Source organism: Myxocyprinus asiaticus, chromosome 37, assembly GCF_019703515.2.
Source record: "Myxocyprinus asiaticus isolate MX2 ecotype Aquarium Trade chromosome 37, UBuf_Myxa_2, whole genome shotgun sequence".
In the NCBI taxonomy this organism is placed as follows: Eukaryota; Metazoa; Chordata; class Actinopteri; order Cypriniformes; family Catostomidae; genus Myxocyprinus; species Myxocyprinus asiaticus.
The window spans coordinates 23,119,738-23,142,569 of NC_059380.1; the positions used below are offsets into that span (position 1 = coordinate 23,119,738).

Below are 22,832 nucleotides of genomic sequence, written 5' to 3' on the forward strand. Positions count from 1 at the left end.
CTCCCTTTCAGTTGGAGGAAGAACGTTTATTGCACACACTTTTCCCAGTGTGAGTGTTGTGCATTTACATTGAGCGTACACGCCAGTTCAGGCTGTTGAGTCAGCTCTTTGTATGCTTTGGAGGCCGGTCCAAAGGCAGAGCAATCTCTAAACAGAGGCTGTCTCACCGGGCCATAGATACTATTAAATTATCTTATGAATCACAAGGCTTGGAATGACTTGTGGGGGTTAAAGCCCACTCCACATGGTTTCCTCTTGGGCATGGGTAAAAGGCCTGTCCTTATTGGACATCTGCCAGGCGGCAGGTTGGGCTTCCCCAAATATATTCATTAGATTTTATAATCTAGATGTTTCCTCCGTGTCTTCTCGGGTGCTTTCTGTGAAGGGGGATTGAGCTCTCATTACGAATGAGTAGAGCTGAAGCAATTGCATTACGACATGAATTTTGTAACTCCCCAAAGCGGTTAGTTACATCTTAAATGTCTGTCAAAACTTCGCTCATAAACCACATAGAAGGTGGTTGTCTTATCTGTAAAACACCACTCTGAGTTAGTCAGCACAATAACAGCTTTTACCGCTCTTGTGACAAAAAACATTTTGTATACTCCCAATAGCAGTTAGTTACAACTGGAAATGTCTGCTAAGGCTTCACTCTTAAACTGCACAGAAGGCTGTTTCCCCACCAGGTGAACACCTCTCTCTGGGTTGCTAAGCACAATAGTAGTGTTAATACTGCTTGGGTGGCATCAGTATCATTTATACTACCCACATGGCTAGTTGCACTAAGAAGTCATGTCTGAAGTTTAACCCCTTATTTGCCTGCACAATAGAGTGTTCCTGCTTGTCTAACACCTCTTGTTATGCAATTGGCCCAACTTCGGGTTGGCTGGGAGACATTTTTTGACTCTTTCCACATAGTGTAAGAGGTCAATTCTATCTCAAGTCATGCAGCACTCTTGTGTCTGTGGGTCAGTTGGCCCCTAAAAATATGTTTTAACTGCCTCCCAGAAAGGTAAGGCAGTTATCACATTGTTTTTTATCCTATATCACTTTAACTGCTTCCCCACACGGCAAAGCAGGTTACTGGGATCATTTAATCAAGTGTTTTTTCCCCCCTTGATTCCATATGGGAAGATTAAACTGTTCCTTCAGTCGGTTTTAGGTGCCCCCGCTGGTGGCCCCTTTTATAACCATAAACAAAGTACTGTGAATTCAGTCCTCCCTCCAAACAGTTCTTCACCTCATCTGACGTGAGTTCTGTGGAGAAAATTGGCTACCAGCTGCTATGGCAAGTGTCACTGTGGTGTCACTCACTATCCCGGACTCTTCCCCAGTCATGTGTGGAAGCGGGTTTTCTGCGAACTTTCTACCACATTTTTTGGTAGCAAGAGCAGCAATATCAGTATTGTGGCGTTGTGCTACAGGGACCCCTACCGTCGATCATCAACGTAACATTGAGTGCACGACTTAAAAGGAAACGTCTAGGTTGCTATTATAACCCCGGTTCCCTGAAAGGAGGGAACGAGACATGACATAGCCACAATATTGATTCCTTGAGATATCTATCTATCTATTAGGGGTGTAAAAAATATCTTATCATCTTGTATCGTACAATACGACACTCACTATACAATTCCATATGTCACATAAGATACATAAACACATTATAGTGTAATTAAAATCAAGCAGTGCAATACGGAGAGCTGCAGAACAGTCTCCTCTCCGGAGAGGCGAGGCTGAGCGCTCACAGGACAACAGAGCAACAGATCTACACATCTATCTATCATATATCAAGGGCCGGCCCTGACATTCTTGGGGCCCTAGAAGGTACACCTAACCAAATACACCCAACATCAATAACTAAGCAAGCTTAAACTGGAAATAAACAATTTAAATTATTCAAAAGTATAAAACTTTAAAGTGCAAAACTATTACTGTAACAGGGTGCTTTAGAAGTGCAAAATGTAAAATAATTTATATAAATATAAATGTAACAATCATTTAAAATAATATAACTTTTAAACTAACCAAACCCAATCACATGCATAAATTAATTATTCAGTTTAGTTCAATTCTAAGACAATGCAAACAAATAAAAAATATTTAAATGACCAAATTAAGGTATATGCTCTTTACACTTTTTTTTTGTAAATAGTGGCACATGCTACTTGCAGCCTGGTGTAAAATGTGGCAGATACGATTTGCAGTGCACAGCAGTTTAGTGTAATATAGTGTATTCTAAAATAGTATGTAATCTAAACAGCATTCTGTGTATATAGTAGGCCTATAAGTATTGTGACAGAACTTAAAGGGTTAGTTCACCCCAAAATTAAAATACTCTCATCATTTTCTCACCCTCATGCCATCCCTAATGTACAGTATATGACTTTCTTTCTTCAGCAGAACACTTTTGAAGAAAAATAGAAAAATATCTTAGCTCAGTAGGTCCTTAACATACAAGTGGATGGTGATCAGAACTTTGAAGCTCCAAAAATCACAGACGTCATTCATACGATGTGCTGCCGCCAGCCCTACCTGAAGTCCTTCTCTGCACTGCCTAACCTTCAGTGAGCACCCGAACACAGCGAGGATACCATACCGCATTTACTTTTAGTTATATCACACTTCCCTTAGAAACTTTATTTACATCTCTTGTGCTATCTAAAATAAATGACTCTCTGATAATGTACAGCCACTGTCTGTCTTACCTGGACTTTATGGGGAGATGAATGAAATTGGCAAAAGCCGGAAAGACTACCAGCTGTCAAACTAACGTCACCATGTCAGCTCTTGAGCAATCATGAGTGGAATTTAAGTACTTATATCTTATTATCATATTTTTCCTAGTTTTGACAGGTTCCATTGTACTATTGTTGTGCATATGGCCGAGCTGTGAGGCTGGTGCTGTTTATACTTAAAGGCCTGAGTATACTTCTGTTGTCCACGTTACTGATCGTTCCACGCACAGTATGCATTATGCAAATTTCCCGTGGACATGGTCCTCATCTGTGCGCATCGTCGCTACATGAACCAGCCATTGCCTGTACTTAGAGTATCACAAAGCAGCTGTAGTGGGTAATCGCCGAACACGATTGTATTCACTTGTGGTCAGAAGAGTATACTAACTGCTAGACCATTGAGATCTTCTAATCAGATGGTCCTGTCCGTTCCTAAGACAAGGTTAAAATCTAGTGGTGACCATGCATTCTACATTGTTGTTCTTCGACTCTGGAACACGCCTCCTTTAAACATTAGACTCTCCCCTACGGTGGAAGCTTTTAAGTCTCGTTTAAAGATGCATTTTTTAGTCTGGCTTTTGAGGTTGAGCAAAGTTAATTGTTGTTCATGTGGTGTGTGAATGTGAATGTTTTATTATTTTATTATCTTTTTAACCTTAATATTTTGGAAAGCAGTTTGATCAAATGCTGTAGTTATAAATGTGCTATAGAAATACAGTTTTATTGTATTGTATTGTATTGTAATTCTACCCTCAGAGGTACAGAATCTCCTCACCAATGATATGATAGGGAGCGTACTGACAGGGGAAGAACAGAAAGGCTTTTACAGCTGGTATTTTATGATCACCAAAAAGAGTAGTAGGTTGCCACCCATACTGGACTTCAGACCTTTTAATCGGACACTCAGGAAGTCTCTGTTCAAGATCCAATCTCATGTCTTCACCCTGGACTGGTTTGTGTCGATCAACCTAAAAGAGGTTCAGATAGCCCACCCTACACAGGCCGTTCTTGAGATTTGACATCTAGAGGACTGCATTCCAGTTAAAGGTCCTACCATTCAGGTTGTCCCTGGCTCTTTGCACATTTACGAAATGTGTTGATGCGGTGCTTGCTCAAGTGAAGCCGAATTTTGGTTTGGATGCTGCTAGCTCAATCAAAGCAACAGTGATCTGTTGCTTGTGCATTTGGAGCAGTTGGGTAAACTGTACAAAGAGCATGTTGGTGGACAGTAAACAAGGTTTCTTCCTAGGAATGAAACTCTACTAGGTAGCCATGTCTGCACACCTGACCAACGAAGGTGTTCAGTCCATTCTCCTACACTTGACAAGGTTCAAGCTGGGGAGATCCCTCCCGTTGCGTCAATATCAGCGAGCACTGGGCTTGATGGCCGTTGCAGCTGCCGTCACCCTGCTAGGCTTGTTACGGATGAGACCTCTTCAGTGCTGGGTCACCTTTGCCTCCTAGTGATGCATCACTGTTTAGCCATGCTCACTATTTGGAGGAGCTCCGAATTTTATTGGAAAGGTGTGATGTGAAATGGTCAGACGCAAAGTTGTCACCACAAACGTGTCCAACATAGGCTGGGGAGCCCTGTGCGTCATACGTCCAACCTGGACAGCATCCAACCTGGACAGCTACACATACTGTGTGGCACATAAATCACCTGGAACTGCTTGAAGTCCTCTTGCCTCTGAAAGCCTTTTGTTTAGACATACAAGGGTCTCATGTTCTGATTCATTTGGACAGCACTGCAGTTGTGGTGTATATAAATTGCCAAGGAGGAGTACGGTCATGTCCAATGCTGAATCTGGAAAGCCAAATTCTCCTCTGGAGCAGGTCACGTCTCCTACCATATGTGAGATGCACTTCCCCGGCCACTTAAACAGCGGAGCAGATTTACTCTTGCTTCAGGGTGCAAGGACAAGGGAACAGAGAGTCCATCCCTTTGTCAGTTCAGATGATTTGGGAGGTATTTGGGGAAGCTGAGGTGGACCTATTTGCAAAAGACCAAAGAGGGTTGGAACGTCTCGATTTCTGGTGTAACCTTGATTTCCTGAAAAGAGGGAATGAAATGCTGTGTAGCAGTGCGCACTAAAGATTTTTCGCTGTTATGAGACAGAGATATGTGCTCCCCTCCCTGTAGGGTGACAACATTATATCAAACATGAATGTATTCTTAATATAGACAAATAAACTAAAAAACTGTTTTATATAACTGAATTGAAATATGATGTCACTCATTTTACTTCAAAAATGAAGGCAAAGTCCCTGTAAGGCTATGCAGGCTCAAGTAAAAGTAGCATTGCTACTTTTAGTGAACTACTCCCCAACACTTGTGATATTATTACAACATTCTACACCATATTTGGATTCATGCACATGAGGAGACTGAAGAAGTGTGATGAAGCATCCAACGATGAACATAGAGCTGCTCGGAAAAAAGATACCTGCTAGGGCACAGAACATTTTCAATGAGAGGGGCGGATGGTCACTGAACTCTATGGCCAGTCCATATGATTTCACATGTGAGGGCTTTTGGTTTTAATAAATAATAAATTGCAAATATCAAATAATATAGTAATCAAAATGTTAAAATATATGTCTACTCACTTTCCTGCAACACTAAAAACACACAGCTTTGTATTTTCTGTATTGAGCCAAGAGGTCAGTGTGTGACGTTTTCATCTTCCATTGGTCAAGCTTATACTCGTCATCCAGATTTGCAGGTCAGAATTCACCAAACTTGAACTTGCATCCACAGCAGAATGTGAAAGTGAATGAAGCACAAAGTGTTGTCTGACCACACCTTATCACTGAAGAATGAAAAATGTGGCAACAGCAGAAATAAGAACAAGTACTCATGTGTTTCTGGCTGAAAAATAATGTCTTTTTATTTATCTTTGAAAATATGTTATTTTTTCCAGTCTATTGGATGTAAAAAGCAGCAGTGTGCTGTGGAAGTGGGAATTCAAACTGTGATTTACTAAGTTTGGATGGACCCTTCTGTGAAGACTGAATTCAAACGAATGGAGGAAGATTTACCTCTCACGCCTTTCATTCATTCATTTATTCATGCATCTGTTCATAACATACTTCAGCAGATGGGAAAAATGGGGCTTTAATGATGGAAAACGGTGAAAAATAAATAAAGACACTGATGTTGGGAAGTTATATACAGAGTCCCATGTGGCATGCCTGTCATTAAAAGCACCATTGAAAGAGAACCTTGCATTGCTTTAACTTAAAATCCCCTCCTTTCTCAAACAGAGCTGAGCCTGTCTGTTATATCACAAGTTGTTTGGATGATTTTGTGCTGATGCTCTACTCTGCTTTCTTTGACTTCCTCTTGCGGGTTCCTTCACTCAGTTCCTCCTTTGTTTTGGCAGGAGAGAGGGGTGTGGGGATAGTGGCCGGTGCGGCGTGATGGTGATCATGGGAATCGTCACTACTGAGGGCAGAACCCAACAGCAAGTGGCACACCCAGGACTCAATGAGGGCGAAGGGCGATCCGTGAGAGTGTCGGGCCGTCATAACCACCTGTAATAGGAATAAAGAGGTAGTAACTGTCCCAGTGATCTTTTCTACTGGCATAATTGAAGAGACAGTGGTGAGAACAAAAGTTTATGTATACAATTAGATTTGCATTTTGTGAAGGAAAATGGCCTTCAGTGGCCTTGGTTTTTTATTTTTCCCATTCATTTTCTCCGTAGGCATTGACTTTTTTTTTTTTTAAAAGGGGTCATGACATGAGGAATACAATTTTTAGTTGTTCTTTTGACAGATAAAAGTTCATTGTACTATAAATAAAAAACATCCTGTAAGTTTCAGAGCTCAAAACTTCCTCCCCAAATGCACAAAAAAAAAAAAAAGTATTCAAACCAAGCTGCAAGAACACCTCGTTCTCTACTTCTGTGGTTTTGTGATGTCACACGGGGGTCATTAATGCATGACTGCCTCCCCAGCAAGATATCAACACCTAACTTTACAACATTGCACCCTTGGCCCGACCACAGGGTTGAAAAGTTGAAGAGGAGAGCAGGACAGATAGGCCTACTATTCCTGCACACCAAAGGGGAAGACACCTTCTTGTGCCCATCTAGACTGTTTTGTGTGTGTGTGTGTGTGTATTTTTATTTTTTTTAAAGCGCGTGTGGAGGCGTAGCATGTGTGGCATCCACGCACAACTCACCACGTGCCCCACCGAGAGTGAGAACCACATTATGGTGACCACAAGGGGGTTACCCCATGTGATTCTACCCTCCCTAGCAACCGGGCCAGTTTGGTTGCTTAGGAGACCTGGCTGGAGTCACTCAGCACACCCTGGATTTGAACTCACGACTCCAGGTGTGGTAGTCAGAGTCTTCACTCGCTGAGCTACCCAGGCCCCCATCTGGGCAGTTTTTTATTATTTTTTTCTATCCACCTTTTTCCTGGGGGACTTACTGGAGAAACAGATGTGGGTGCGACTTTGCCAGACGTCGTTCTATAGCATTGACTAGCTCCGGCCGCAGTCATTTTGGACACTGTTTACACTTGGTATTAAGATGATCCAATCACAAGTGGTCAGCCATAAATACAGGTTTAAACAGAGTGCAAAACATTTTGTCAGATCACAAAAAACACATATGGAGGTAGTCAAAACCGCATGTGACCACATCGCATTTGAGGTGTAAACACTGTACTGATGCACCCCAGACAGCAGTGAAGCACCATCCTTCACCTGTCAATCAAACACTATGCTAAAACAAGAGTTTTAAAGGTTGCATTACATGCAGCTTTAAACGGTAATAACGGTCTGATCAGAAAATTTGAAAAAGCGCTTACATATACAGTACATGCAAGAGATCTTCACAGATCTTCCTTAGAGTGTCTGATCTCAATATGCAGAGACCGAGATGACAAGCACCCAGAGGATACAGCAGACCACCATTATCTGACACCTAAATCATTTCTTTAACATGCCGAACATGTGCTTGACTACACCGTGAATCTGGACATATGCCAGGTTATAAACCTCTTGTCCATCATTTGATCATTATTTGATTAATTACTGCTGATATGATCCATAGAAAAGGTCAACACCCCTTTTAAATACCTGCTTTCATCTGGCGGTAACAACGCAATGTAAATCGCACCAGGAAATTTTTGTGAATGAAACACAATCTATAAGCCTAATTTACAAAGGAGGCATGTTTGTGTGGAAAGGAATGACAATAACTTACTTTAAATACTCAAGACAGCGCAATTTCAGCACTCAATGCGCTCGCTTAAACTAGATTGCGGGTGGTTAGTGAATAAGATGCCGGTTTTTGTGCTGAAATACCACATGCTAAAGTGGCACAACTGTTTAGTGAATTCGGCCCATAGTTTATATTAGGTCATATAGGTAAAAATACCTATATGACCTAATATATCATTCGAGATTTTGAAATGTGGATTGACTGGACACTGTTCTATCCCATAATGCCACAGGACCTGGGCAGACGTTACATTCAAACAGCTGGATTTAAAAAAAGCAGCAGAGAACTGCAAGTTGGATGGCTGTAAATGTAAACTGTTAATGCTAAACAGACCACGAAAGTTGTTCCTTGTTCTTAAATTGTGATTGTTTAACAAAAACAGAGCAGATTATTTTCACGGTTGTTGTTATTATGTCATGTAGTTGGGTCACGGGACAATACACACGTTTCCAGATGAAGTATGCCCGGAATGTACTACATATCTAAAGAACATACTTTTCTACTGGCTGAGAAGTGCATCCCTCATCAAATGCAGTACATACTATGACAGTACGCAATTACATCATTGCCAATGCTTCATGGGAGTCGGCAGTCCCTGCTGAGCCCTTTTGCAACATTTTCTGTTGCCATTAGCCTAGTTTCCATCCACTTTTCGCGCTATTTTTTTATCGACCAAGTGAAAATGTACAAAAAAAACGTTGCCGAAATTTGCCGTCTTCTGCCTGTTTCCATTCAAATGGCCTTTTATCGATAAAAATGGTGTGTGTGATGACGTCATGCCTAAAAAAACACTTTGTCGCATAAGTTGTGGTTTATCGCAAAAGAAATCTGCCCTGAAGCCATTTCCATACAGAAATTTATTTATCGCTAATCATGTACCTTTCGCCTCCCAGATGTCCCTAATTTTTTTCCTCCGAAGTTTTGGTAAAATGGGGAGAGTATTGAGACAATTAATTAAAATTAGCCAGTTTACTGTCATTTTAATTTCACAAATAAATCCAATCAGAAGAGGAGGAATTGCAATCAAAAGGGAGCTGTTGCCCTTCTGATAGGACTGTAATATTGGTCCTGATGTTGTGCCTATCGCAGGTTGCCACTGGTTCCGACCCAAGTAGTGGGGGAAACTTTCCGTCTTAGTATGAGGACCATCCATCGATGTGTATATACTGTGTGCACAGCTATTAATGAAAAATTGATGCGGTGTAATATCAGGGTTTACATATGATACATTCCTGATATTCAATAGGCTATTTTGAACAATTATCTAATCTAAAGCATCTCCATCACTGCATTATGTCCCGCATATTTGTCCAGCAACTTTTACGACCAACTGAACTTAATTGTCATCTAAAATTAATTGAATGTCATAATGCAATTTACATTTTCTGAAGAAGCTCAGCAAATGCAATCCGGGGTAAAGAGGGTTAGATTTAAAATATTTAAACGTTTTAAAATGTTCAAAAGCTGGTTTTCTGAAAGTGAACTCCGCATTGGACAAATAGTTCTGATAGTTTAAAGTCTTGAAAAAAGTGCAGAATATTCTGAGAATGTCATTCAGCCGACGTTTTTCGCCTACAGAACAGGGTAAGGCTAATTTAAGTTTGTGTAAAGAAAAGGCATATATAGGTCTAAAAATATAATTTTTTTCATTTGGTTATTTTTTTAATTTACTGCTTTTTTCATTTGGTAATTTATTTTATTTAATACAGGGAATTTTGCCAGCATTTTTTCAAAAGTAAGCCAAACAATAATTTGATAGAATTGGGCTATATGTTAGTGTTCCAAAAAAGCACACTGATGTTTTTCTCCTAGTATTGTGTATTTATTTTTAATTTAAAACATCTTTGTGCATAGAAATGATATGTTTTTTGTATTGTGGGCTAATTCCGTGACTGCTGTCTATTATTTTGAATGGTGTGTAAAAGCAACTTTAATAAATAAACAGATGGATTAAAATAATCACAAACAGTGGCCATTGTTCTCTGTGCACTTGTCAATGTGCATGATATGAGATATTTGTGTTGGCACTCCTAGAAGTGTCAAGTTTGCAGCATCGGATCTATATGCAGTTAAGATCAATCCATAATCACGTACAATAAACTGGCTTTCAAAGATGTATACCGTCGTCATGATTAACACAGGCTAACGATTGGGGCAAATTCTGTCATGTGACACTATATGTTTGCGTTAATGGCAATTTTCTTGACAAAAAGTGTTTCCAAACCAGATTTTCGTGATATTTGCGAATACAGGTGCATCTCAATAAATTAGAATGTCGTGGAAAAGTTCATTTATTTCAGTAATTCAACTCAAATTGTGAAACTCGTGTATTAAATAAATTCAATGCACACAGACTGAAGTAGTTTAAGTTTTTGGTTCTTTTAATTGTGATGATTTTGGCTCACATTTAACAAAAACCCACCAATTCACTATCTCAACAAATTAGAATACATCATAAGACCAATTAAAAAAAACATTTTTAGTGAATTGTTGGCCTTCTGGAAAGTATGTTAATTTACTGTATATGTACTCAATACTTGGTAGGGGCTCCTTTTGCTTTAATTACTGCCTCAATTCGGCGTGGCATGGAGGTGATCAGTTTGTGGCACTGCTGAGGTGGTATGGAAGCCCAGGTTTCTTTGACAGTGGCCTTTAGCTCATCTGCATTTTTTGGTCTCTTGTTTCTCATTTTCCTCTTGACAATACCCCATAGATTCTCTATGGGGTTCAGGTCTGGTGAGTTTGCTGGCCAGTCAAGCACACCAACACCATGGTCATTTAACCAACTTTTGGTGCTTTTGGCAGTGTGGGCAGGTGCCAAATCCTGCTGGAAAATGAAATCAGCATCTTTAAAAAGCTGGTCAGCAGAAGGAAGCATGAAGTGCTCCAAAATTTCTTGGTAAATGGGTGCAGTGACTTTGGTTTTCAAAAAACACAATGGACCAACACCAGCAGATGACATTGCACCCCAAATCATCACAGACTGTGGAAACTTAACACTGGACTTCAAGCAACTTGGGCTATGAGCTTCTCCACCCTTCCTCCAGACTCTAGGACCTTGGTTTCCAAATGAAATACAAAACTTGCTCTCATCTGAAAAGAGGACTTTGGACCACTGGGCAACAGTCCAGTTCTTCTTCTCCTTAGCCCAGGTAAGACGCCTCTGACGTTGTCTGTGGTTCAGGAGTGGCTTAACAAGAGGAATACGACAACTGTAGTGTGTGGTGGCTCTTGATGCCTTGACCCCAGCCTCAGTCCATTCCTTGTGAAGTTCACCCAAATTCTTGAATCGATTTTACTTGACAATCATAAGGCTGCGGTTCTCTTGGTTGGTTGTGCATCTTTTTCTTCCACATTTTTTCCTTCCACTCAACTTTCTGTTAACATGCTTGGATACAGCACTCTGTGAACAGCCAGCTTCTTTGGCAATGAATGTTTGTGGCTTACCCTCCTTGTGAAGGGTGTCAATGATTGTCTTCTGGACAACTGTCAGATCAGCAGTCTTCCCCATGATTGTGTAGCCTAGTGAACCAAACTGAGAGACCATTTTGAAGGCTCAGGAAACCTTTGCAGGTGTTTTGAGTTGATTAGCTGATTGGCATGTCACCATGTTCTAATTTTTTGAGATAGTGAATTGGTGGGTTTTTGTTAAATGTGAGCCAAAATCATCACAATTAAAAGAACCAAAGACTTAAACTACTTCAGTCTGTGTGCATTGAATTTATTTAATACACAAGTTTCACAATTTGAGTTGAATTACTGAAATAAATGAACTTTTCCACGACATTCTAATTTATTGAGATGCACCTGTATTTGCAATACATAGAGTTTATGCGCTAGAGTTAAACGGAAAAATATAATGTCGACATTTGTGAAATTTTAGCTATAATTTGTGTTTCCATCAGCTTTATTTTGATGCGCTAAAAAACATAGTTGTTGTAACATCGCCTTCTCTGATTGGTGGATTTCTTGTCAGGATTATAGGTAGTGTAGTTCTTCATCAGGAATTTGACTAGTAAACTTTATTATTTTTTATTATGTTAAAATCACAACCACTGTCTTCTACAGAAGCATATACCGTATCATCACTGAAATATCTCGGTGCTCATGGTAGGTCTGTCTTGAAAGGTTTACACTAAAAATCTATTTCTCTATGGAGAAAATGAATGGAATTTTTAATTCTCTACTGTTGCACTCTATACAAGGTGCGAATTAAGGGGGGTTGCTTTTACAATGTTACACATGACATTTACAGTGAAAACGGTGAAATTTTAATAAAAGGTATTGATTGCCAGTATATATCGAACCATTGGCATGTCTAATCATAAACCCCTACAGATAGTCCAGACATGAGAAAAACTGTAGTCTAGACAAGGTTTTTTTTTTCCAGTTTAGATCGGGAAATGAACTTGCACTATGGACATGACAAAAATGTACTTGTTTTTGGGGGACCACACACTTTGTAAAAACTCCTTTCCATTTTTATTTATTATAATTTTCAAATAAATGGGGAACAACCAGCTATACGGATGTGACATCTCTTTGTAACAGACCTGACAGTTGTGAAAGAGGCACTTGCATGAAACATCCAAAAAGCTTTGAAACCTGCAGATTTTGACCTATGAGACATCGGTATGATATCCATCAAGGCTGCATGATTGATTGGAATAAACTGAAATCGTGATATGGCCTTGCGTGTGTGCAGTACATGCTGAGCAGCGCAGCAATATGAGATGATCCAACATTTATCATATTACAGTTTAAATCGCAAAGTCAAAACGATCCCTTCCAAAATGTTGGCTACAAGTGTAGTGAGCTTAAAACACGCCACAGATCAAAGCAATAGTCAGCGATCTATTAGAATCATCATGGTAATAGAACAAGCAGTGGCGGTCGGTGGTGTAGTGGACTAAAGCACTGAACTGGTAAGTAAAAGGTTGTTGGTTCAATTCCCACAGCCACCACCATTGTGTTGATGAGCAAGGCACTTAACTCCAGGTTGCTCCAGGGGGATTGTCCCTGTAATAAGGGCACTGTAAGTTGCTTTGGATAAAAGCATCTGCCAAATTAATAAATGTAAATGATTCACCGACTGATATCCATATGATTTGATATGAAGCCTATGTAACTGTCATGTTTGTAACAAATTATTATGAGTGTTTAAAGTAATACTTAACATACTTAACATCGGCATAAGTTAGCTTTGTACAGAAAGTATCAACTTGTTTGAATGAATAATGTTTGACGATATTAACTTAACCTCTAAAATGTTACGGACATGACAGCACTGAAACGCAGCGACATCATAAATGTGGCTCTTATCATTTCAAAAATAAGCACTTTTATGACAAAATGTATATATTTCCTTGACCTTCGGAAAAATGTTTATTGTTAACAAAAAGTGCTAATAAAGAGTATTTTGACCCCTCTTTTGCAACCATGAAATATGGCTGATTGAAAATGTTGTTTTAGAAATGGTGCACATCATGTGAAACCATAAACAAAAAATAAATCCATTATAGAAAACTGTGATACAGTAAAATATAGACCTGAATAAACCATTTAAAAGGGGTTTTGTTCCTTTGCTCAAAACGTAATTTATCCGTGGTATGGTTGACATTTCCATGGAACTGCCCTCATGCGATTAATTAAATGCATTGTTTAATGTAGTTATCTTTTAACACTGTAGTAGCCTAATGCAAATATTCAATGTGACATCAAAATGTTTCATTCTGTTTTTTTTGGAATTTTCTGGAATTGGAACGGATCGGATCAGAGCAGCAGCGCTACTCCCTCTCCCTCGGTCTCTCTCTCTTATCCGCAGGACTGGACGTTTCACAAAAGTGAAGCCATTTGCACTCTTTGTTTGGTGGGATTTAATCATCATCAAAGCTCAACAAGTGAAATATCACCCACGAGTTCTACAACGGCATGAAACGTGAAACACCAGCGGAGTGGTAGGCCCACAGTCAGCAGCGTCTACAGTTTAATTTTTAGAAACTTGCCAGTTTGACACAATTCAGTCAGACACTTGTGAATGTGTGAGACTAACAGTGCATGTGTCCCAAAAATGATAGAAATTTTGTTTTAATCAAAATATCTTGAATGTAAATTAGTCTATTGTGTGAAAGTTGGCAAAGAGAACAGAGGTGTAAGCACAAAACAGTAGAAAAACAGGCGGTTTCAATGTTTTTTTATGATTTAAGTGCTATCATAAAAGGGGGAGAATAAGATGACGGGGCTTTTCATTTATTTATTTTTTTCACAAAAACGGCATAAAATGTTTTTCTGCATATATTTTCCCTGGCATTGTTTTTCCTTGATTCACAAGTTATGGGAAATACCTGAAAAATATATTTCATTTTTTATTATAGCCCTTTATATTATAATGTATGATAATTTTAATACATTTATAAAAATATATATTTATAAATATACTATATTATGTTTTCATTTCATTTCCAGCATCAGTTACTAGATGTCTGCCGGTCTCCTGCCAGTTTTTCAATAATGAAAGGACTATTCCTCTCAGCTCTTTAAAGTATGAGGGATTTCAGCAGTGTGTTTAACATGCAAAGTAATTACACTCAAATTACTAATTTGTTCCACTGTTTTATTTACACTTACTGGATGATCTATGGAGGTATAAACAGTGTTTTCTCTCAACATCTATGTGAAAGGACTCTTGGAGAGGCTAAATATTACCTTGGATGTGGCCATGAAGAGAGTGAAGAGGCAGATGAGCGTGCTCTTAGTCACAGGGAGCCAGTGAGCCTCCTGAAGAGTGAACAGAATGGCTCCATACAGACTGGCCTTGGTAGGGCTGTAAAAAAAACAAAAAACAAGAATCACTTCATTACACATTCTAAGAGAAACTGTCCACCTAAAACATGCACAACTCTTTCTTTTTCAACTCTTATAAATTCCAGCAGCTAAGAATAATGCAATCAGCTAACATACAACATGAAATCCAAATTGGGCCATTACCAAATGTGGGCATGCTTGTTTGAATATGCCAAATGGAGAATGACATTTGAGAGTTGCAATGGAGGGTACAATTTTAAAGTGAGTAACAATTTACATGTCTGTCTGTTTTAAAGCTGTCAAATGACTTTTGAAGATTCTGACTTGCAATTTTTTTATTTTATTGTTAATTTCAGCCGTATGCATAAATTGGTGCACATAATTCCAAACTAAACCTTCAACCCCTCCCCTTTAACCACCTGACTCCATTCTGGAATGTAAAGCAGAACACAAACAAAGATTTTTAGAAGAATATCTCAGCTCTGTAGGTCTATACAATGCAAGTGAATGGTGATCAGACATTTGTAGCTGCAAAACTCACATAAAAGAAACATAGAAGTAATCCAGTAAGACTCCAGTGGTTAAATCCATATCTTCAGAAGTGATATAATAGGTGTGGGTAAGAAACAGATAAAAATGTAAGTCCTTTTTTAACTCTAAATCTCCACTTTCACTTTTACCTCTTAAAGTCACATGTGGTGCCTGTTTAGTGTCACTATCACATCTGAAAGTGGAGATTTAGAGTAAAAAAGTCCTTAAATGTTATTCTGTTTGTCACCCACAGTCTATTATATTGCTTCTGAAGATCTGGGTTTAAACAATGGAGTCGTATGGATTACTTCCTTTATGAGATTTTTGCAGCTACAAAGGTCTGATCACCATTCACTTGCATTGGATGGACCAACAGAGCTGAAATATTCTTCTAAAAATCTTCATTTGTGTTCTGCTGAAGAAAAAAGTCATACACATCTAGGATGGCATGAGGGTGAGTAAATCATGACAGAATTGTAATTTTTGGGTGAACTATTTCTTTAAAACAGTTAACATGCCACATGAACATGCAAGGGGCGAAAACAGCAGATGTAACAGTCTCAATGCAGCAGTGAAAAGCACACTCACAATGACATGTTGAGAATTTCATTGGTCTCTGGCTTCCACACTCCTCGCAACAGCTGCTCAAAATTAGACATCAGAGCAACCCCTGACCCTGCGAGTATTAACAGAGTGCGAGTCAATCACTAAAGCGGCACATATCCCCTAAGAAAGAGTTTTATGAAGAGTCTTATGAAAGTGGCACATGACTCCAAAAGATAAATCCCTCTGGAGTTATAAGATACTTACCCTTGACATAACCAGTAATGACCATGATCAGCCAGCCATGGTGATACGCATGGTGAGCGTGATGGACTCCGGCAGCAATTTTCCGAGTTCGAACGACTTCTTTCATGGCCACCAGCACGAGTTTCACAGGCAGAAAAGCCACACATTTGTAGAACAGGTTAAGAGGGCAGAAGAAGATCAGATACCTGCAAAGTTATGAGAAAAAAACTCCTGACCCCGAAATGAATTATTATGATTATTATCATTACTGTAACTATCATGAACTGGTTATAAGCACAATTTTCAGTTTGGCTAACCATAAAAATCCTGTATCTGTAAATGTACAGTGGGATCCAAAAGTGAAAATGCCTCTATGTTGCATTATTTTCTAATTAAATACATCTTTTCCTATTACAAATTGTATTATCAGCATAACAATTTGAGTGAAAAGGTGCAAAATTAAAAAATGTATTTGAATTTCAGAAGTTTGTATTTCCTCTCTTGCTTCAATGACATGCACAAGATCTGCCATGGACAAAACCTGATAAAAATAGGGCAGAATCTTTCTTCTGTGTTGTACATAATAACTTTAATTAGTTTTATTATATTATTCTCAATTTTATTAAATTTGTATATCTTGAAATTATTTTCAAAGTAATTTGCAAAGTGTACAAGCGCTCAAAATATGCTCACCAGACAGCTGAGGCCAGAAGGATGTGACTGTTGTTATGGAAATAGTCGATTGGAGACACACCCAACATGATGTCTGCTAGTATGTAGCTCCCGAAGCAGTACAGCATAGCACAGAGCCAGGAGGCAACTGGACTTTTACGTGACACTTCAACGGCACCTGATCAACACAGGCCTTTACATATGAGAATAACACTTTCGAAGGTTTTACAAACTCCTAACAGACAAAAGAGCACAACAGTAGTGTTCCAGAAGTAAAAACTACATTCAATTTCTCATTCATTTTTTTTTTTTTTAACAAAACTTGTATAAACCTTTTAAGACAGACCTACCATGCTCTGAAATTGTTAATGAGTGGAGTATGCTTGTAGTAGAAGCCAAACATCAGTGAGCTCATTTACATGGACACCAGAAAGCCTACATGTGTTAAACCACTTTCTCTTAATCCCTTAAGTGATTAAGGGATTTGCATTTATATGACATTTCAGAATGCTGCTTTCTGCAAAAACCCAATAATGAGCCATTTTGATATAAGAAAAGTTCACCCAAAAATGAAAATTCCCTCATCGTTTACTCACCCTCATGCCATCACATACGCCATTGTTTTCTGCTACTGAACACAATCAGAGATTTTTATAAGAATGTCTTAGCTCTGTAGGTCCATACAATGCAAGTTAACTGGGTCCAAAACTTTGAAACTCAAAAAAATGCATAAAGGTAGCGTAAAAGTAATCCATATGACATGACATGTGCGGGTGAGAAACAGATCAATATTTAAGTCTCTTTTATTTTTTTTTCAAAGAAAATTCTCCTTCCTGCTCAGTAGGTGGTGATATGCACAAAGAATGTGAATTGCTAAAAACATAAGAAGAAGAATGTGAAAGTGAAGATTTATAGAAAAAAGGACTTAAATGTTGATCTGTTTCTCACCCACACCTATCATATCGCTTGTGAAGACATGGATTTAACCACTGGAGCATTGTATTGACCTACAGAGCTGATATGTTCTTCAAAAAATCTTTATTTGTGTTCATCAGAAGAAAGAAAGTCATAAACATCTGGGATGGTATGAGGGTTGGTAAATGATGAGAGGATTTTCATTTTGGGGTGAATTATTCCTTTAAGTGATGAAGAACTGCACCACCTATAATCCTAAAGAGAGTTCAACCAATCAGAGAGCACACTGTTACCATAAAAATGGAATTTGGAGCAAAATAGCTCAGCAGTCAGTACCCTCTACCATGACACAGCATTGTGGAGAAGTGACTCTGTCTTTTTGCAATAAACTTAAAAAATAGTGGTTGTATACTTATAATTAAACAGTGTGTTTACATGCATGTTCTGACTCTGATTATGCTAAATAAGCTGACAGTGTGTGTAAATGCATTAAATGCTGTTTCTTTATTGGTGTAGGGTCATAAACGGCTTAAGAATCAACACAGGTAGATTTTTGCCATTACCCTGATTTTGTGCTGCATGTAAACACCTTAACTGGCATTCTTACTGGCTTTTCCAATTAACCTTATCACAGCAGAGTCATCTTTGATTTTGACAGGTCACTGGAATGAAAATGAGGCTGCGAGGGATAGACTTACTATTTCTTCAATGACACACAATGTATAAAGCTATCAAAAGCTCCAAAATCACATGTACTTTTCCACATGAGTCAAGTTTTTATCTACTGAAATGTCTTGGAAATATATTTTTTAGTGTTTCGACAGTGGAACGAATTAAAAAACCCTTTAAACAACAGTACAACCCACTGAAGAGACTGTACATCTTTCCCTCACATCCTTGTTGTCATTCCCATCAAAAAGATGGCACTGCTCTGAATAAGGTCTACAGTATGTGTGTCAGGGTTGTGCGCATGGCATGCCTCCTCATGGTTTAACATCAAAAACAGAGATAACCTGATGATTTCAATTCCCATGTAAACATTTTTCTTGCATTTCCAGTTTATTGGTTTGCATGTAAACCTGGTAAATGGGTTATTTCAATAAGCGGATTTTTGGTAATTATCTGTGTATTGGTGTGCATTTAAGGGCACTCATTAAGCACGTTTACATGCACGTTCTTACACGATAATGCTTCATAAGGTGACAACGCATGTGGTCATACGCATTCCTTGTCATCGTAAAGGCCATAAACAGCTTATGAATTAACCGGTAGACACAGGTGGATTTTTGCATATTACACTGATTTTGCGTGGCATGTACAATAAACACATTAACCGATGTTCTTATGCCTCAACCAATGCACGCACGTGTTGAGTGCATGCTTCTTCATGGATTGACGTCAAAAGCAGAGGATAAAGCGATTATATCAAATGTCATGTATACATGGATTTAATGCTTTGTCAGATTTTTTTTATATAAGCTTATTTTACAGAGTAATCAGCATATTGGTGTGCATGTAAATGTGCTCACTGACTATAAGTCAATAGTTCATATACAGTTTAAGTCAATTACATCACTTGCAATGCATCATGGGATGAGTAGGTCGTTGTCTTTTCTTCCTATTTCTTTTTTTTTTTGCTTCATGTTAAAGTTTGTGATTCATCTTAGAGCTGGTTGGTTTGGTTCATGGCATAAATACATATACTTTAAAATTGTAATATCAAATATCAGACTTTGAAGCAGTGTTAGGTTAACAACATGAATTCTGACAGCACTAAGTGATGTTATAGGCTATTCATTAAATCAAATATCAAGATCTAGGGGTTCACGCCACCCCTTTCTAAATCTCCAGGGATGAACCGATCTTACAGAACAGGTGTGGCCAGGGTGGTTACACACTCAACAGACATTTTGACTGAAAACTGATCCTCTCAAATGTGGACTAAAAATAAACAGAAACCTAAAGCTTTTCGTCCCTTGCAACTGCAGGCCTGTTTCACATCACAACCTCCAAACCACAAACAGAGCTGACAAGATGAGCTTCCTCCAACAAATGCACAACTTTTGGATGAAGTGGTGGATATTTTTATCACATTCATCGCCATCAATGTATAGTTTATCACAAGGGTGCCCTTAAATAACCACCTGAAAATCCTACACTAAACTACACTGAAAATGGAGTTGAAGCCATTTAAAGTGGTGACACCTGTCAAACATCCAATACACACCAGAGCTGAATCTAACATGGAAGCAGATCCAGGGCGATGACCAACATTCCGAATCAGTTGCTGAAGCAATTATAGCCCTAAAGTCCACCCCAAAAAAAGAAGAATGAGTACTTTTTGAATCTCCCTATAAACCTCTCAAAAACCTGGGTCATATATATATATATATATATATATATATATATATATATATATATATATATATATATAGATATATCTATATCTATATATATATATATATATATATATATATATATATATATATATATATATATATATATATATATATATATATATATATATATAGGAAAATTAATTTTGCATAAATAAAATTAAGCCTATTTTTGCAGCTTTTTTAGTACAACCCCCATTTTTTTTTAACTATCAATAAAAAAAAAATTTTTTTTTTTTAAAAACATTAACATCATATCCTAGGGGATAAGTAGGGTTGATTTTCTTTTTATCTTTGTTTTTGAAAAGGATCTCATTACTGTATTACAGAAGCTAATCTAACAAGAATCCTCACTGAGCAGTAGCGGTTGTAGCTTGTATGGTGCCCTGGGCAAAACCCCCTTCAGCCCCCCCCCCCCCCACCCCCCCACCCCCCCTTTTGTGTGGGCGCCCTGTGCCTATTGAGAATAGACCTAATGACAGGTAGCCTACAAACACACCCACAAGTAGAACTTTTATTCCCTATGCTTTACATTTGGATTTTAACTTTGTTTGTGATGAAAATAGTGTCAAAGTGCAACATAAAAAAATAAAAAAATAAATAATAAAAAAAATCTACTTTTAATTTTAAGGTGATATGTGAGCGGGTGACATGTTTTTATTATGAATTGTTAATTGAAACTGCAGAGCAAGTCCTGAGCTAAATGAATTTGCATAGCAAATTTCCTGGACTTCAACTGACGCACGTTTTGCCCTCTACTCTGCTGCTAGCTATTTAGGGCGCTTCTATTTATTGCAACGAGGCGCGCACAGGAATGTGCCCGGACTTTATCGTGTTTCGAGGAGGGTCTTCGAGAGTGGGCGAAGTCTTTCCTAAAAACTATAGATGATGATGGCTGAGACAGAGAGAGACAAGAATAAAATATGGAATACACAAAGACTATTCTACATCTTATTTCAAACACAGTGTTACTGTAATAGTCAACCCTGAAACTAAAGCTAAAATTACCTAACGGAACGTCCAGATCAAAAAAATAAAAATATGTATATTTACATGTATAAAAACATGTAGCCTGTTTCATATTTAACGTTTCAATCTTATGCCACAGTGATCCAAGCATAAATGCAAAGAATAATAATAATAAAAAAATGAATATAATTATCCTTCATATTATTGACCCAGATAAATCTTAAGATTCAGATGTAACCTTATTATGGGTGGTCAAACTGTGCCTGCCATCCTACTCAACATGATCACTTACCTGGCTCATATTTGAGGTAGAGTATTGACACGATATAATAAGCGAGATCGAAAACTGGAAACATCGCCATTTTCGAGAAATACTGGGCAATTTCGCCCAGATTGAGGACATCCAGAACGTCCATGATGTTGCGTTGACCCTACCGCATGAACAGAGATCTGTGTATGAGACCCTCCGTCAGCACGAGTGAAGGGCTCTTCTTACATACAGCTTGCCTATTAATACAGAGCGCAAAACCTCAGGCGCACTTACTGGGATTAAATCAAGAGACACGGACACTTCCGAGAGTTTTGCAGTAGATGAGGCTACTGCCACTTAGTGGAGGAACACGGAAAGCGTGCGCCTGATCAATTATCATTCAAACATGTGCTGAATCACAGCATTAAAGGGTTAGTTCACCCAAAAATTCAAATTATCTCATAATTTACTCACCCTCATGCCACCCCACATTTCTTCTGCTGAACAGCAAAGATTTTTAGAAGAATATTTAAGCTCTGCTGGTCCATTTAATGCAAGTGAATGGTGGCCAGAACGTTGAAGCTCCAAAAAGCACATAAAATAAATCCATATGACTCCAGTGGATTAATCCAGGTCTTCATAAGCGATATGGTTGGTGTGGGTGAAAAACAGATCAATATGTAAGTCCTTTTTACTATAAACTGTACTCCCTACCCAGTAGGTGACAATAGGCACATAGAATGTGAATTGTCCAAAAACGAAGAAGAATGTGAAAGTGAAAGTAGAGATTTATAGTAAAAAGGACTTAAATGTTGACCTGTTTCTCAACCACACCTATCATTTTGCTTCTGAAGACATGAACTTAACCACTGAAATCATGTGGATTACTTTTATTCTTCCTTTATGTGCTTTTTGGACCTTCAAAGTTCTGGTAAACATTCACTTACATTGAATGGACCAAAAGAGCTGAGATACAGTATGATATTTGTGTGTGTTCTGCTGAAGAAAGAAAGTTATACACACCAGGGATGGCATGAGGGTGAGTAATTGATGAGAGAAATTTCATTTTTAGGGGAACTATCCCTTTCAGAAAACCCCTGTGAAGAGTGAGTTATAGGTCTATATCTTATTGTCACTGTATCAAATTTGCATTGGCTCGACCTCATTTTAGACATTTTTTTTTTTTTTTTTGGTACTTAACTCAAAACAACCTGGAACAATCCAATCGTAAAGTGAATAAATAAATAAATAAATAAATAAAGAAACATGGTAATAGCACTGTACTGTATTCTTTGAAGTACTATGGAACACCATGTAAATAATACCATGGTTCATAAATCTAGTGATCATTCCGTATCATCGTGGTACATATCAAGATACAATCGCATTTCCATCGGATACCATCACTGTATTGCAGTCCCGCCACAGTACTTTTTGTAAGTCTGCTCAACATTTTATTTAAATATTTCAAAGACACAGAGTTAATGGTCAGGATTTAAGATGTACATGTAGTTTGTTGGTTCCTTTT

General features: G+C 38.3%; 1 protein-coding gene across 1 annotated transcript; it reads right to left on the reverse strand.

The window, feature by feature from the left end:
* Positions 1-5,609: 5,609 nt before the first annotated feature.
* LOC127427668 (trimeric intracellular cation channel type A) lies at positions 5,610-21,581 on the reverse strand. Its single transcript, XM_051675384.1, has 6 exons — positions 21,347-21,581; positions 16,796-16,952; positions 16,124-16,308; positions 15,902-15,989; positions 14,684-14,801; positions 5,610-6,275 (listed from the first exon to the last, which is right to left on the reverse strand). The coding sequence occupies exons 1-6, from the start codon at positions 21,468-21,470 to the stop codon at positions 6,060-6,062; spliced, it is 888 nt and encodes a 295-aa protein (XP_051531344.1). The 5' UTR covers positions 21,471-21,581; the 3' UTR covers positions 5,610-6,059.
* Between the last annotated feature and the right edge of the window lie 1,251 nt (positions 21,582-22,832).